This window comes from Phocoena sinus, chromosome 17 (genome assembly GCF_008692025.1).
Source record: "Phocoena sinus isolate mPhoSin1 chromosome 17, mPhoSin1.pri, whole genome shotgun sequence".
Taxonomy (NCBI): Eukaryota; Metazoa; Chordata; class Mammalia; order Artiodactyla; family Phocoenidae; genus Phocoena; species Phocoena sinus.
The window spans coordinates 50,763,451-50,782,232 of NC_045779.1; the positions used below are offsets into that span (position 1 = coordinate 50,763,451).

An 18,782-nucleotide genomic window follows, 5' to 3' on the forward strand; every position below is an offset into this window, starting at 1 on the left:
TAGGTTGAAGGGAAGTGATGATTTCATAAATATATTCTATTTTGTTGGTAGGGAGAATTATTTTTGAAATAAATAGCTAAGGACAGAGGCAACAAGAGTAACAGGTAACAACTTGTGCATTGCTTAGTTTATACCATGCTGTGCTGACCGTACTTTATGCATTTTACCTAACTGAATCCTTAAGACACAGCCCTACACATATTTTACTTAGTCTTTAAGACATAGCCCTACGACGTAGGTAATACTGTTGCCTCCATTTTACAGATTAGGAAACTGAGATCTGGGGAGATGAAATAATTTGCCCCAGGCTACCCTCAGAGTCCAGACTAGACCTCAGGTAGCGTGGCTCTAAAATCCCCACTCTTAATCACTCTGCTGCAGTGCAAGTTATAGCTAAACTAGTTAGTGTCCTACATGTAGTTACAAACATAGGTTTTAAAATTTTGTCTGCTTTTTTTTTTAAGGACCAATATTTGGGGGTACAGTTGTTAAATATTGTTTTTCCCCTAAATATATCTCTAAAGAAAAGAATATCTCCACAAGAATAATTTTGATTTTTTTTAATGCACTAAAAGAACATCCCAGAAACAGAACAGGTATTGACTTATTAACGATGAAGCACTATATAAAGAAGCCCCCTCCCCACTTAGTAAATAGGAATATAGTGTAAATAGACGTGAAAGGAGGTGAACACTTTAGGATTAAATGCAAACCCTAAAGTTGTATACAACATTCATATATGGCTTATTATCTCATAGCAATAGTATTTTCATAATGACCTACTTGACATTCATATTTATTGGTAAGATGCTTTTGACTCAAAAGTTAAACAAAAATACAGAAGAGGTAGTTTAGCAAATGCAAGGTGAGAAAAAGGCTTTACCTTGCTTTGTTTTTTTCCTCAAAAATCTGCAGCCATTCCTTTTTGTTCTAATTTTCTTCTGGATCATCCAGGAAGATAGTGATGCTTTCGGAAGAAGCCGATTCAAAACCCTCTAAGAACTGATTTCCCCAAGTGGACAGTGATGTTTTTGAAACAACTGCTCTGAAAGTCACCTGGGAAGTCTGCACAGTGTTCCTCTCTGTCTTGGATAAGAAAGAAATTCTGGTTCAAAGGAGTCCTGTTAAGATCTGACCAGCAGTTGTAGGAATTATGTTTCTCCTCCAATTCTACGCATGGTCTCATAAGATGGTAATTTCTACACTGACCTAAGAATATTGGTAGATGCTCTGTCATTGCAAGTCAGGAACTGCTTTAAATGGAAACTATACATATTGAAGTTTGCAATTAAAAGTTTGAAAATTTCTCTAGCTGACCTGTGAAACTGCATGATGAGTACTACAAGTGACTGCATGTAATTCCTCATGTTTTCAGTTGTGTTTCATAAAGTCATCACATCATCTTAGACTCAAAGGGAGTTTTGGCTTCTGACTGCCAGAGGCCTCAAGCTTTAGCTGGGGTCAGGAGTAGGGAAGGTCTATTGATATTCAAATTCTCTGACAGGGGTCATTTGACCCTATGTACAAACTAGCTTATCCTATCCTTACAATGAGAAATAAGCCCACAAAGAAAAGAAAAGTTAAGTTTCAAGGGGCAAAAAAACATTCATCAATTCGCAAAACTAGAACAGTCATTTACCAGACAATGGTTAGGAACCACTAGAAACAAAGTGACATAATATTAATCAGGTATGACTTGTTGCACAGAAGAAAGCATAAATACAGTAAATAAGAGGTTTATATGTAGCCCCAGCAGAGTATGTACACATCCAAGCTGCTGTGAAACTGAACGGGAATTCCTGCAGTGGAACCCCAGCTAAAAGCAGTCTCCGTGCACAAGAGTTGGAAGGTAACAGATGTTGGGAACCACGTGTGGTAACACTAAGCAGATATCCACATACCTTGATCCTTGATCCTTGAAAATGCAATATGAGAAATAAAGGTCACAAGCGAAATAGCACTTTGCCTGCCAAGCGCTGTCTTTCCATAAATATGCACAAGTCAATTCTCCAGTGGGGAGTCTGCAGCCTCACACCTCCTGCCCCTCTGTGGGACCAGGGGTGGCTCTCTCTGGGGGCACAGGGAGCTGAGTCACATGCTGTACACTTACTCCTGCTGCCACTGCTGCAGGTCGCGAGCTCCCGCCTTCACAGTCTCCAGATGCAAATCAAAGCATAAATAACACACAGACCACGCTCGTGGCTCCTCCTCTCACAATGTGACTGGGAACAGGTACTGGTCCGAGCAGCGCAAATGCAACCCACCAGTGTCCGGGAGTGGAGAGTAGCTTTGTGCACTTTTGCAAAAACAACCCCCAACCAAAAAACAAACAAACAAACAAAAAACAAACAAAAAAACACCACCCTGTGTCTTTTATTTTACTGGTTAGCTCTGTCTGTAGCTAGGAAGATGCTGTGTTGCTCCTGGGCTCTTTCTATCAGCTTCTTCTTCTTCTTGTTCTTTCTCTCCTTTGCCTTTGGCGCTCTTTTCCCTACAACAGGGGGGAAGAGAAAGAAATGAAGACATGTCAGAAAAGGCTCTTTCTCTAGGAAAGAAAACACAAAACATTAAGAGTTTTATACAAAGCCCATCTGGAAAACATCACCTATGGAAAAAGCAGCCTCAAAGAGAAAATTGTTCACATTAATTTTGACGGAATAATAATAATTTACTAAATTGGATATGCTGTCTCAAACAGAGACTGATCTTCCTGTTACAGGGAACTGGCATATTTAAAAACCTCCCAGCGGCCTGATCAGTCTTGCAAATATCATTCTGCCACAAAAATTCCATTTATCCCCTCCTCCTTTTAACAATGCTACCCTTTACTAGACATCTTTACATCTTTCTACTGCTCCATATGTCAGTGGGTCAAAAGAAAATAAGCATCTATCTACAGTAAATATACCAGAAGTTTCAAACACCCCTCTCCCTGCCCCCACGGGAGAAGAAAACGTCTAGCTTTTAACATTATTCCCTCAGTGTTCGCCAAAGGCCAATAAATGAAATGACATATGTGGAGTACTTTATTTTCTATAAAAATTCATGAGGACATCATTTTTATGTGGCTTATGGCTTCTTATACAAACCTCCTAGGCAAGTTGGTCTTATTGAGAGCAAGAAAAATGCTTGCTTATTTCTGAAGAGCTGATAGGTGTGTTTTACTACCAGAAAATCACACCCTGTTATCCTATTTCCCTCTTTGCCGTAGCCACTAGGAAGCACAGACCACAGCTAAATAGTTGAGGTTTTCCTCCATCAGGAGTTTTGGGATGCAGTTTTCCCTTTGCCTCTGCTGTATTTTACTTTTTCCATCTTGTGGTATGGTTTCCAGTCTTTATAAGGTCTCAGCATTTCTTTGCAAGTGTGTCTACGTAGGACTGTGAGAAAAAAGAATAAGGAATACAGGCATTTGCTTTAGGTCCTTTGGGTTCTAAGCATATAGGAATCATGGGATTTTTAGAACAGAAAAGAGCTTGAAAGTTCATCTGCATTAGAAGTTTGGTGCTATACACCTTCAGGACAGGAAGGTTCTTCCTCACAGACTAGAAAGAATTCTCCAGTCAGCTCTTCTTCCTCCTCTACCAGTCCCTACTTCCTATTTTATCATGTAGTTCCACAAAACTTAAGCTTTCTCCTCCTGTGAGGTATAGCTATTGGACACTGCAGTCATCAGTACCACAAATAGAACATTCCGTTCTAATCCATGCTCTCCATCCTTCCCACACGTAAGAAACTCAATATTCCCAAGATCCTTTCATTACAGGGATATAGCTGGTCAGCTTTTCAATCCAGGCAGTGGAGAAGTGGCTGATATAAGACATGGAAAAGGTTAGGAAGACAGATTTGAGCCACAGGAAACCAGAGTCACAGGAGATTAAAGGACGCCATGAGATTTTTAAGTAAGGGAGATGGTTCTCATTTCTGCTCTTTCTGATCGGAAAGGGTCTGTCTTGTTTGAGGATGGAAAAGTCTTACTCGTAAGACCCTAGATTCAATAAGTAAAACTTTGCTGAGTTCAACTTTTTATCACAAGAACAAAGATAAAAAAGAATAGCTTATTTTTAATAGGACACTACAGTAAAATAATAAGAATATAAGCATGCCTCATATTAAATTATGAAGGTCCTTGAAGTTAACTTCTGTTTCTCATTAAATTCTGGCATTATGTTATAATGGCATTTTGCCAACTTAAAACGTAGTTAATCCTACCCAATGAAACTTTAGTCCAAGGCATCATTAGTCAAAGAAACTGTAAAGTTACAACTATTTAGTAACACTGTTTCTAATGATGAGACACACCTAATAAGGACAGAGAGATGAAATACTTAACATAAAATAGCATATTTAAAAAGAAGTTTCACTTATAAAGTTTTATGAGGAAGGTTTTCTTAGTCCTATATTTTCTCTCAAAAAACAACCAAAAAATCCTTAGTTAAAAAAAATCATTGCTGACTACCACGTAAAAATTCAGTTTGTGTTTCATTTATTTAAAGGCTGGAGTTTCTTTTAGAAACAAAATAAAATTAAATGAAAAAATAATGCAAACATTCCTAGATTTTAAAATGTGTTTTGTTAAGATAAAAATATACTGAATATAATTTAAAGAAAACCTTTCCCAATCACCATTTCAATTCTTTGTATAAATTATGTAGTTGAATGTTAGATGTGTACTCCTTCACTAACAGCAAATCTATGCTAAGTGACTGCAAACTCTCATTTTCAAAGGTTAATTTCATGTCATTTACCTAATATCAATATATTATTCTGATGTAATTGTCAATATCAAGTAGTTTTTGTGTTTGCTAGCTGATAGAACATTGTGTAATAGATGTTCCTCAATATTTGCATAAAGCAGTTCACACTGGGACAAAAAATTCAGAAATGCTTCTGAAAACTTATTTTATGGATTATATGATTATCCCATTGGCGATAAGTTTTATGGTACTGGTTCCAACTAGAGATGTTTTGGGAGACCTTATTACAACCCTAAAATTTTTCCTCAGATATCTCTTTTAAATGACATCTCTGTGCTATTTGTTCACTGCTTAGTTTTGTTTTTGGTCAGCCACGTGTCACGTAGGCTTAAGATGATTAGCCAAGACTTGACCATGGATAGTTCTAAATTACCTGAAAATATTTTGTGGTCCATAGTAGGTTGTTTGGACTTCAAGCCAACTCAAAGTAGTAAAATATCAAAACATAACCTAACATAGAGTATGAAAAGGGTCTTGCACACATTTTCTTCTGCACTCTACTAAGATTTTCAAATATAAGGAATTGGTAAGATTAAGGCTAACAGAAATATATATCCCTATTCTTATCTATATATTTGAAAATAAGTTATATTGGACCTACAAGTATGCTAATTTGTTTCCACTTAACTTCTTTACATCTGTGACTATGAACTTAGACTCAGAGAATGACTTGTGTAGTTTCAGATTGTTCCACATTATCAAGTACATTCACCCTGAGCCTTTAAGGGCAAATATGATGCCAGTCACCCAAAGAGTAATTCAACCCGCGGACTTAACTTTCTTACTTCTCAGGTCACAAGAGAAGACTCGGCAAATATACTGCCCAGGATGAGCAGAAAAGGTTTGAGTTTTATGAGGAGATTGTCAGCCTTCAGCTCTGTCCGACCCCAATGAAAAATTCTTCCTATCATTGTCCTGAGTACTTGAAGAATGCAGTGGCCTTAAATTACTATTGGGGGAATCTCTTCAAGATCAGACAGAATCTGATCTACAGAGCAAATCTTTACAGCACTGTTATATGAATGCAAGAAGATGACTGGCCCAGACATAACAGTTTTTAAGGAAAACAATGTGGTTTAATAGAGAACGGTCCTCTCTGAGAGGAAGGAAACCTGGCAGGTAGGCAGTCTTGTAACTGAGATGTCTGGTAATACATTGTGGTTGTGACTCTGTTTCTACATTTACAGGATGAAGATGCTACAATTATCTTTCACTAGAAAGTCATGAGGCATCGTGTGAAAAAGTTGTGTTCCTAGGATGAAAAGGTATGTAAACCATCACTAGCGAGACAAGGTTATTATCAAAATGAACAAAGTTAGAAAGATGCCATCAAAGCCACACTCTAACCAACATAATGACATTGACTTGCACACATGTGGAAATGGTCCAACAGGATAACCTATCAACTCTTCTACAGGAAAAGGTGAACAGTCCCTTATGGAAATACTTGTAACGTCCAGCTGTAGATTGCTGCTCTGAGAATCAGGAATAGGACAGATTATTTTGAACCAAGATATCAGGCAGACTTACAAATTACATGAAGCTGTGAAAATACTGACTCCACTGCCAGCCGGACATGAATTTCATTCTTTCATAAGCTCCCCAATTCAAGGAAGGTCTTCAAATGATTTTTCCTCTCACTAGATTTAGGTAAGAGTCTTTTTATCATTGGAGCAATGGTTATTGTACATACATCAGTAAGGTACAAAGGCTGTCTAGGGTTTGCATTATGATTACTAAGTGCTTTGCGAAAGACCTCCTAATGGTAAATACAATGAAAGAAAATTGAAGAATAAACTCAGTAGCTGTGACTGTGGAAAAAGATAAAAGCTTCTCTCTATATATACATACACAAACACGTACACACAAAACTGAGCAAAGTAAGCTACATCATGCTAATGTAATTAATTATAGTTACCACTGTTATAGCCACAACTATGATGACAAGGCTAATCACCTGAAACGAGCAACAATTTTTACTAAATTTTAATGGTAAGTCTGTGATGCTGACTTGAAACCTGGGCCTCACTGTATTTATGAAATTCACCATGGAGACTTGGGAATCACCTCCAGTCATCCTTCAAAGCAGCTAAAACTGAGGACAAGAAGTCTGTAACTACTAACTCAGTGAATCTTGTCATACTTCAGAGGATGTGCTGGAGGTGAAACATACGGTTGCTTCCACATCTAAAGCCACAAGGACTGAGCTGTAGACAATAAATAGTAACTGGGTTATTTCTTTTTCTCGTATGAGCAACTTTAGTTTGCCCAAGAATGAGTAGCAATAGAGATTTATTTATTTAAGAGTGATTGATAATTCTCTGGAAAAATGCCAGCTGATTCCTAAAATACTTTAAAGGCTCAAAAAAGAGACAAAAGACCTAAATACAATTCATAAAGGAAATAAAATAGCGAATAAATATATTTAAAGAATCAAATCTCATAATTAAAACCTCCAACTAAGATGAGTTGCCACTGCAAAGATTCTTAAAAGTAAAAATATGTAAAAGGCTAGTGAGAAAATGGTAAGACAGCATCAGGATGCATTATGAGAATATAAAATTGATACAGCCTTTTTGAAAAGCCATCTGGCAATGTATACAAAAACATTAAAAATATTCCTAACTTTTGACTCAGATTTAGGAATCTATCCTAGGAAAATAACCTAAAGTTGAACAGAGATTTCTGCATAGAGATGTTTACTATAATTCTGGAACAATTGTAAATTACCTAAATGTCCGACTACAATTTTTTATGACCTCTTTTTATGATTACAGAAATCATAGTTTCTTTCCAGCTATGAATGGAAGTATTTTGTATTTTAAGGCCATGACAGTTAAATTCCCAAGAGTACTACTATTACTTGTCCCTAAAACTTGTCATAAATGGGTACAAGAAAAAGCCTGTAATTCAAAAGCATTCCTACTGTGGTGGTAAGCGGGTTCTTTAGTGGAGGGATCAATCACAATTGCATCTAACACATGAAAGTTTAAGAACTACTAACCTAAATATTTTAGACATTAAGAATGGATGTTGGCTCACAAAGCTTCTTGTATCTAGAAAGGTGTCCAAGTAGGCAGATATGGTGAGCATGACTGGGATCTACCCCTCTATATTCTACATCGTCCAAGATAAAAATCTTTCCACTGTTCGTAATGGTTCAGAACAACATATTGATGGTTATTTATTTACATCAGCTGGAGAGTCAGAGACAGTGAGCTAGAACGAGCAAAGCCAATGAACCTATTTGGCTCCTTTACAGTACAGAGTTCCTTAATTGGCATTTTAAGTAACATCTATCTCGTTTTTCAAAAATACACTCTACTAAAAACATTTCTCAGAGAGAGATCGTTGTCTTTTTAAAGGACTGGTAAATTGTTCAATAGTTGTTTGATGACTGTGATCAAATTTTCTTTGAGAAAAAAATAATCTAGAGACAAACCAATAAATGTCATAGTGTTGAAAAATAACAAGCCACCTACTAAGGAAACTTTACTGGACATCTTGAATTTCAAGTCGTAACTTGAAACTTCCAAGTGGTCACTTAGTCATTTCATCTTTATATAAAAAAAAAAAAAGCATGTGCTTTCAAAATCTATACACAATCTGGAGATAGCTTACCAGTTGGCTTGTTCATCTTACAAGGCTATTGGTGGAGAGTGACAACTGACAAAATGGGCTTCTCTAAACATACAAACATGAAAATCATTCAGAATTCAGAATACTTACTACCTATGCAGATTTATACTAATTTGTAAGCTGTGATTCAGTAAGCCGATTCTGACTGTGTGTTACTGTTCTTTTACCTGTAAAATTTTACCATATTTTTTGTTGCAAAAAGAAGAGTACAAAAATGGCTTCCTTTCTCTTCGAGGCCTCTACTCAAAGACATTTTAGTAGGCATGAGGTCTGTTGCCTATTTTGCTGAAAGGAAGTCCCATTTGGTTTAAAAAATCTTGTTGCATTGTTCAACTTGATGAAAATGGAAGAGAAAAGCGAATCCTGAGGATGACCTGAACCTTTATGAATTAAGTGTATCACCACTAAGATTTCTTGCACATGGTGTTTCAAAATTTCCTCATTGTATAGCTCTGGAGAAAATTATTGTTCTTCGGGTCTAAGATACAACTTCTATTACGAGGCCCTTACCAACCCATTTGAAGCAGTAGAGACCACAGAAAAGTAACCTAAATAATGTCTAGGTTTGTTCCATACAACATTGATCACTCCAGTTGATTTAACTTAAGTTCTTAGAAATCTGGTACCTCAAACAGGAAAGAAAAAAAATCAGTTTAGACAAGATTCCATGGAGTTTAAGATAGGTGAGAATAAACAAAAAGAGGTGCTTTCAAAAATGTCTCGAGTTCTTTTCATGACTACTTTAGGTTCACTGTCAAGGACAAAGAGTTTCAGAGTAGTGAAAACTAAAATCATCCTGTCCAAAATTTCATTTGTGTGAAAAAATATATATATAACTCTACCACAAGGGGGCAATAATTCACTTTTACTGTAAGAGTATCTCTGGTTAAAAATATATATACAGGGGAGCTTTTAGGCTCTAACTTCTTAAATACTTTCTTTGAACCCCAAGTGAAGGTCACCTTTTTTTCTTTTTAGCCAATGGTAAGCTCTGTGGTGGACTAAGAATAGGTAGCAAGATCCAAATGCTGCACGAGGAAAAATGTAATTACATCTCTATTAAAAAGATGTTTGAAGGGAAAGGAGGCTAAGAGAAAAGAAAATAAAGATGGAATCTATTCAAACAGTGATTTAGGGGAAAAAAGCATTATTCACAAACCCAGGTTCCCATTTTCTTACGGGGAAAGTTAACATAAACTACCTGCAAAGAACAGGTCCTTTTCTCTTAGGTCTCTTATCTATAAGAATAGAGTTGTAGGGCTTCCCTGGTGGCGCAGTGGTTGAGAGTCCGCCTGCCGATGCAGGGGACACGGTTCGTGCCCCGGTCCGGGAAGATCCCACGTGCCGCGGAGCAGCTGGGCCCGTGAGCCATGGCCGCTGAGGCTGCGCTTCCGGAGCCTGTGCTCCGCAACGGGAGAGGCCACAACAGTGAGAGGCCCGCACACCGCAGAAGAAAAAAAAAAAAAGAATAGAGTTGTAAATCTAAAAATGATCGTCATTATCTTCTGGTGTAGGGAGTGCGCAGAGGTTTAATATCAAGTACAAAAGCTGATTGTTAGGTGGTGACTCCTGAGCAAGGCTTCTGATCACGTTGGCTTCCCAGCCTTAGGCAGTGGACCATGTTGGGGAGGGTGGAGAGACAGCAAGTATACCCGACATTACTACCCTCTGCTCTAGTCCAACTCTGCTAAATGCTTTAGAAATAAAGCAAGCCAGGCACAGAGAAATCCGAGTGACCTATCCAAGTTCCTACAGCTAATTAGCAGCAGAGCTGGACTTGCAGCCAGGTCTCAATATTTCTCTCTTATATAATTTTACAGCTTTAAAAGTCCCTGGGGCTTCCCTGGTGGCGCAGTGGTTGAGAGTCCGCCTGCCGATGCAGGGGACACGGGTTCGTGCCCCGGTCCGGGAAGATCCCACATGCCGCGGAGCGGCTGGGCCCATGAGCCCTGGCCGCTGAGCCTGTGCTCCGCAACGGGAGAGGCCACAACAGTGAGAGGCCCGTGTACCGCAAAAAAAAAAAAAAACAAAAAACAAAAAAGAAACAAAATTTCCTGGATAAGAACACAGCAATAGAGTTATTTTTCAAGAAAGAAGAGTATCAGAAGACGGCTAATATTACTCTGACAGAGTTCTATGAGAAAAACCCATGGCCTCATCATAACTGAAAACCCATTATGAACTGTTAATACGGCATACATGACAACTTATCTGTAACTTAGAGACTTTCTTTAAATATACACTGCATTGATTCATTGCTTATTCTTTTCCTTACCTTTTATCAAGATGCAATCTATAAAATTTCTTGGTGGGGTAAGTGGATTGGTGGACATTCCTGCTATGGACCATGCACTGTAAGTGCTTCATACACATTCTCATGTAACTGAACATCATCAAAAAATTGAAGCATTCAAACCGTTCTGCTAGGATGTCATGCAGCTATGCACCCTGAATGTACTCAAAATAAATAAAGTTTGCAGAAAACAATCAGGCTCATTTGCCACTCTTAAATTAAGTCAGAAAAAAAATCAGGTTTTGCAGAGAAAATGATACTGATTTCATTTGATTAGGAGTGATGGGATAACCAGAGAAGAATTCCAAGTTGCTCCAAAGCTGACTTCATACTATAGCGGAAGGTACCTTTTAAGATAACTCCATTTGAATAAGATGATTTAATCCCTTCATCTTGGGCTTCAATCGATAACCATTAACTAAATGAAAAAAAAAAAAGTCCAAGAAATGAAATGTAGGACTATCATGATACGGCAAGCATTTATTTAATTTAGATTCAACACAGTTTGGAACTTGAAGACATACTTACGAGCAATAAGAACGTAAATAATGGTTTCTACATGGTAGCTACGTCACAGCGTCGGTTATCAGTCTAGCCTACGGCTTACCTAAGTGGCAGGCCTTACATGAGGACAGTCAACACAGGGTGACATGAGGGGATGCATGTTCCAGCCTCCATAACTGCATCCCCTCCTCTGTGCCCCTGTAGCACTTTGAACCTCCCTAACTAAAAAACTTACCACCTTTTATTGCAATTTTATGTGCGCTTATATTTCACGGCTACTAGTTTGTGAATAATTACAAATAGCTACAATGTAATGCCAATATGTGCCAGAGTACTGGTTAGAGGCTTCCTAAAAATTAAGTTACAGATATTCACTCAAATTTATCTCAGTTAATATGGTGAGCTAGAGCAAAGATGTCTGGGCTAGATCTGAACGCTGAATGTGGTCAGGAACCAAAACCATAGGGTCTTTGTCATCCATCATCGAGCGAACTCTCTTGTTTTTCCTGGACTCTACATGGCTTCTGCCCTCAACTCCAGCTTACACATGGTTTATGAAGGCAGCCCTGGCCCTGAATAAACCCATGACCTTCCAGCTTACCTCCCTCTTATAACGGCCTCAATCTCTTTTGCCTTAATTGCATATTCCCAAGAGAAGAACTCAACATGCCTTACTCCCCCTCAGTTAAACTACAGAGTCATGGATGCCTGGCCAGTCCATGGATAGGTCACTCCCAGGTCTAGCCTGGAGGGGTGGGTGAGTCACATGACACTGGACTAGGCAGGCATCCAGGATACATGGTTAAGAACATGGGTTTGGGGGTCAGACAGTCATAGATTCAAAGCAGAGCTCTGCCTCTCAGAAGCTAGTGATCTTGGATCAGTTACTTTTTCTAAGGCTTAGTTTTCTTATTTCTGAACTAATAATATCAGTGGTACCCACCTCAGCATTGCTGTAAAGGATAAAGAAAATGTGTGTCAAGTTTCAGATACTATACCTGGCACGTACATGTTAAATCAATTCTAGCACCAGATGAGGTGCCTCGTGTGTATTATTTCTAATCCTTGTGACAGCCCGCAAGGTAAGCATTATTTTCACTTTGCCGATGAGGAAATAGGTTTAGAGAAGTTAAGTAAACAGCTCAGGATCACATAGCTCGGCAGTGATTCAAACCAACATCTGGCAGATTCTAAAACCTGCACTCTTTCCACTATACTCTTTGGATCCCTTGTGCCCAGCAAAACTTCTTTGATCTCATAATCATTTAAATGGCTGCTGAACAAACAAATTAATCAGTAAATACTAGGTTGGAGGCATCAAGATCCCCACCCAGTCCCCCAGCACATTAGGGTGCTCTTGGGCCATATTAGCTCCCCAGTGGGACTGGCCTACAACTCTATTTCTCATATTAATTATTCCTTGGGTGAAAGGCGTTCAAAGCCTCAGTTTCCTGGGGTCAAGCAACACATTTAGCGCAACTCAGTATCAACAGTGCGCCCGTGGTAGAACTCAAGGGAAGATGACACAGGATGTTTCTTTTTCAGCTGAGAGTTGGAAGAAGTTTAGACCTGTGGTTCCAAAAGCTAGTTTATGGGCCAGAGATAGTACAATCCTCCAGGGAGTTTTTTTTCTTTTTTTAAATATAGGTTTCCTAGCCCTACACTGACTCCTGAATGAAACCTTCAGGAGGGAAAATCCAGATTTTTTTTGCTAAGCTTCAGACATGATTCAGTGCAAAGTTAAGATACATGCAAGTTGAGAGCATAAAGCTGTGCTGAAAAGGGTGTGGGCAGGAGAGAGAAAGGACTTTGGAACAGGATAAAGAAAGGAGTGCTAGGCATCCCTTCAAGATGAATGGCTTCCTCCTTCCCAACTGAGCTGACAGGTAGCTTCCAAACTGTGAAACGATGCAAGCCTCTTTGTGCCTGGACTCCCTTCCCTAGGTTCTCTTTGTGGTGATGCCCTGAGAAGGCAGCAGAGATCAAGCTGCCTGTGTTGAGAGGAATGTACACATGAAGAAAGGGTCCCTTATCTTTTTGTTCAAGCTAGGTCACTCATGTTGTAGGTCACCCATGTTACAGCAGATTCATTTATCCTGTGGTTATATTCCACAAACTTGCTTTACTCTAAAGAATCTCTCAATTCACTCAACAGATTCTGGTTTGAAAAACAATCTACTTGGTTTGCAGAAATTCTAAAGAGTTGGACAGAAAACAAGACTATACTTGAAAAAAATTATCATCAAATTTGGAGTTTCTGCCTTACTCGGATACAGATCTGGCACTTCAAAAATTGGAAAAACAAAAGAAGGACCCCTTAGACCAGGTGACGCAAATACCAGAGGTATTAAAATGTTATTGGTTGGGCTTCCCTGGTGGCACAGTGGTTGAGAGTCCGCATACTAATGCAGGGGACACAGGTTTGTGCCCCCGTCCAGGAGGATCCCACATGCCGCAGAGCGGCTGGGCCCGTGAGCCATGGCCGCTGAGCCTGCGTGTCCGGAGCCTATGCTCTGCAATGGGAGAGGCCACAACAGTGAGAGGCCCGAGTACCGCAAAATAAATAAATAAATAAAATAAAATGTTATTGGTTGTATCACAGAAAGAAGGAAGCATATTACAAGTCTTTTTCCTTCTTTCAGAAAGATGCTAACTATGAGTTTCCTCCATGTTATTAAATCATCATCATCTTCATGCTGCTGCTGTTAGCTGTGTGCCAGGCACTAAGTGTTTTACATATGTCAACTCATTTCATACTAAAAATATTCCTATGAAATAGATACTCTCTTTGGTACCACTTTGCAGAAGAAGAACCAGAAGATCAGAGAGGTAAGGTGACCTAAGATGGCACAGCCAGTAAGTGATAGAGTTTGGATTTGAACGCAGTCTCGTCCCAAAGCTTACACTCTTATCCATTATGCTATACTTTCTCTCATCACCTTTGTGGTATAATAAATGTGATCTCCTTAGAGGGAGGAAAGGAGGAAGGAGTCAGTGTTACACTCTTCCCTTTAATCATAAACTCCCACAAACCCTATGAATAGGTCTTCAGTCAAAGGGTTGAACCACTAAATTCATAAAATGGAGGCTGGGACCATCACTGGTTTGTTACAAGACCAAGATGATCAAGGGCATATTTTCCTTGTTATTCTTGCAGAACAAGGAAAATAAACAAATATTTGCCAAAATAAATAGTCTCCATCTATAAGTAAAGACCAGACAAATGTTTTGGTCACTGTAGAATCTCTGTCAACCACCCAAGTAGTAGCAATGGATTTCAATTAGAGGAAAAATATTTTACAAGGTACTCTAAATAACATGTTCAACACACCTAATGATTATTAGAGACATCACATCTCTAAGGTTTCAGAAAGTCTGTAACCTTTGCTGGGTTTTCTTGAATCCTAATATCTTTGTGATTGCCAGATATTAAAAGAGCAGAATATAGCTAATAATTATTTTTTTCACAAACATCCTACTGTTTAATAAAATGAGTTTACTTCCCCCCAACCGGAAATGGTATTTCACTTTCCAGAAAAAGTACATAGACTGTTAAACATATAATATAAACTGAAGTCAAAAGAAAGTGCTAAACATCCATCCACACACACACACACACACACTCATATACATAATAAGTATCTGTAGTATTTCCCAAGCATTGCTCATGGTCATGTTTATATCACTATGTTCTAATCAGTTTTATTTGACTTAGGTGTTAAAGAAAAATGAGAAATGAAAAGTTTACATATAACATGAAAAAATTTTTAATGTAATGGAAATTATTTAAAATAAATCATCACTGAATCAGATATCCAAGAGGAGTCTTGCATTCCAAATGACTATAATTTCAGTAAAGACATCACCTGGAATTTGATAAGAAAAACTACATAAAAGAATATCAGTAAGCTATTACTATGTTATAGAATACATACTCTCACAGTCTGAGCAGGGCAGGTTCCAGGACCTGAGCTGAAACTGGACCTAAAAGCATCAACATGAAAATGGTTATTTTAAAAAGGACTTTGAGGAAAGACTACAGAGAATGCTTTGCCAAGAAACAAAAAAGATGTCAATGCTCACAGGATATGTGAAAAATTATCTTCTAAAATAGAACTTTTTCTACTTTTCACTATGTTGCTAATCAAAAATACATAAAATTATAGCTACAAAGCTATAATACAACCATAATAATTTCTTTATCTATTAGGGAAGTTAAAGACCAAGTTACTGAGAACAGATATGAAAAGCTTTTCTGCTTTAGCATTTTTCAAAAATTAGGTAACCATTTTTCTGACAACAGCTTAATTAGAACACACTTGGAAAACAAGGACTGAATTAAGAAACTTCTGGAAATCGCTTCCAATCAGTTTGATTCTAATACAAAACAGAAAAAAAATGTATGGGTGATAAATATAAGATTAATACTTATACTTTGATACTTTTTTAAAGGAATAAATATTTTTAAACTGCCTTAAATTAATGTGTTTCCAAGTCTTCTTATAGAAAAATTTAAAATTCCACCAAATAATGCCATTTAAATATATTGTTAAAAGCTAAATTGGTTCTAACATAAATCAAGTCTTTTTTTGAAAGAGAACTGCAGATATATTTTAATGACTATTTAAACTTAAATTCTGGGTCACTAAAAGGTTCAGTAGCAATGAGGTAGGCTATTCAAAATTACTGGAGACAATTTCTCTGAGGTATGTGTGTGTGTGTGTATTCATAAATGCATGTGTATCCAAAATATATCTGCCTCCATAGACTATCTGGGCACATTAGTTGAGAGAACAGCTTACTTTCATGTAAATATATGTGTTTATCTTACAGCATAAAATTACATTCTTTAGGATTACGACCAACAAATTACAAGTTTCTTTTAAGATAAGACTAAAGAAAATCTCGGGAATTAAAAATTATAAACTCAAAAGGAGTAGCAAAATTGCTACAGTAAAAGTTTATGGTTTGGAGTCATCACTAATCAATGCTTTTTTTCCGGCTCTGACAGAACATTTTGCACTGAAGAGCAGAGTTTCTTTAAGCATCCAGTTTTTATGCCATAAAATACAGGAAAATGATTCCTATTAACTAAGAGCAGAGCATGACTCAAGATCTCTCCTCCAGTTCCTGTATTTATAAATAAAATATGGAAACAACCGAAAATCTGGACAAGAGGAAGTTGTGTGGTGAGAGGAAAGAAGGGAGAGAGGAAGGAATGAAAAGGAGGGAGACATAAATGATTATTATGGCTACCACTCAACTCAAATACAAATTGGTCTAGGGGACCATTTTAGAAATATTTCCTCATTTAGAAATCAATCACTGATGTCACCCAAATGACAAGGAAACATTTTCATTATGATAGGATATGATTTTTGAAGGCTTACTATACTACTACTAGTTAGAGCTTATAAGCTGGTATAAAGATTGCTTTGTCATAGGTCCTATCCTAAGGATTTCCATTACAAAAACACCAATGAGACTGAATCATAAAGAGGTTCTAAACACATGATCCTTTGGGGAAGTTGGCATGGGAGATGTTACAAAAACAAAATGGCAACACTTGGGTCATATGCCATTTTGTTCTAAGTATTAAGGAAATACTTAAAAGGTAAAAAGGCAGTATGATGACTATAGTTACTAATACTGTAGTACATACTGGAAATTTGCTAAGAGTAGATTTCGTGTGCTCTCATCCAACACACAAAAAGTAGCTATGTGAGAAGACATGTTAATTAGCTAAACTGCAGTAATCATTATGTAGATGTATATCAAATCATCATGTTGTACACGTGAAATATATACAATTCTTATTTAAAAATGAAAAGAAAAGAAAATGGCCATTTGATTTGGTCATTAGGATGTCATCAGTGACCTTTAAGGCAGGAGTTCAGTGATGCTGAATGCAGAGACCAGGCGGGCTGGAGTAAGTCAGAGGGAAGATGAGAGTGAAGGCTCCACTACACAGCACTGTTCTGAGAGAGACAGGAGGGGCGAGCAAGGGGTTCTTCAGGATGGGGAAATCTGAGGTTATTGAAGGCTGAGGAACAGAAGCAAACAGAGGGTGGAAATGGTTTCTTCTATGGCTACAATGTGCCTGGCCACATTCACACTATCAAAGAGATAAAGAAAAAAGTAAAGATAAGGGATTCTCTCCAGGCAAAACTGTATTAGCGACTTATCTGGTAATATTAGATTTGAGCAATCGAAACTAATTCCTGTGTAAATCGCTCTGTCTATGGAGTGCATGGAAATCCAGAGGCCACGGACATGTTTAATAACCTTCCTTGATTCCTAATTCCTTCCTCATACTGTCATTCCTAGGTCTCTTTACAAGAGAAAGCCAAAAAATTAATGGTCTTTCCAGCAGGAAAGAATTGAATAAATGTATTCTCTGTGCCAAACTGTGATAATAAAAAGTAAATAAATAAAGTTAAAGGAAAAAAAAGTAATATTTGAGCATAAATCCTTTTCCAAATTCATTCCACATAACTCCACAAATTGCGCGTTATGTAAGTTGAATACACTGATGAAATACTGTGGCTTTTCCATTGAGTAATAAATATTCCCTAATGCCAGCAAAATTTTATTTTATAGGTAGAAATTAGATCAGTTCCCATTAAGGGTTATCTTAACGCATAATGTTATGCGGGCAAAGAGTTTTTTCCCTAAGTGCTACTCCATGGGAATTTTATATACTATCAACTACGATTGGTATGTACCTATATATGTATACATTCAAAATTAAGTGCAACAAATTAAAATATGAAGTAGATGAAAAAAATAATGAAGTATTCACATATATGTCTGGTTTAAGTGTAAAGTAATACAACTCTTCTGAAAGGAGCTTTTCCCCTATGTTTTCTTCTAGGAATTTTACGGTCGCAAGTCCTACATTTCAGTCTTTAATCCATTTTCAGTTAATTTTTGGTGATGTAAGATAAGGGCTCAAATTCATGCTTTTGCATGTGGATATTTAGTTTTCCTAAAGCCATTTATTGAAGAGACTATCCTTTCCCCATTGAGTATTCTTGGCTTCCTTGTCAAATATTAGTTGACCAGATATGTGTGGGTTTATTTCTGGGCTTTTCTATTCTGTTCCATTGATCTGTGTGTCTGCTCTTATGCCAATATCATACTGTTCTGATTGCTATAGCTTTGTAATATAGTTTTAAATCAGGACGTATGATGCCTCCAGCTTTGTTCTTTCTCAAGAATTGCTTTGGTTATTCGGGGTCTTCTGTGGTTCCATATGAAAATTAGGATTGTTTTTCTATTTCTGTGAAAGATACTATTGGAATTTTTATAAAGATTACTCTGAATCCATAGATGGCTTTGGGTAGTATGAACATTTTAACAATATTAACTCTTCCAATCTCTGAACATGGGCTATCTTTCCATTTATTTGTGTCTTCTTCAATTTCTTTCATTAATATCTTGTATAGAACATTCACTTCCACAGTTAAATTTATTTCTAAAATTTTTTTTTACTGTTTTTAATGCTATTATAAATGGGATTATTTCTTTTTTCCAGTAGGTCATTTTTAGTGTACAGAAATGCAACTGATTTTTTTTTTTTTTTTTTT

General features: G+C 37.4%; 1 protein-coding gene across 3 annotated transcripts in view; it reads right to left on the reverse strand.

Annotated features, from left to right (window-relative positions):
• Window positions 1-545: 545 nt before the first annotated feature.
• RSPO2 (R-spondin 2) overlaps window positions 546-18,782 on the reverse strand; it is a 169,409-nt gene continuing 151,172 nt past the window's right edge. For 2 of the 3 annotated variants that reach the window (XM_032610187.1, XM_032610185.1), the window contains one exon: window positions 2,379-2,491. In XM_032610187.1, the coding sequence (XP_032466078.1) occupies window positions 2,379-2,491 (113 nt within the window). Of the gene's footprint in view, window positions 2,492-18,782 lie in introns of all 3 variants that reach the window. The other variant, XM_032610186.1, reaches the window with a different exon arrangement.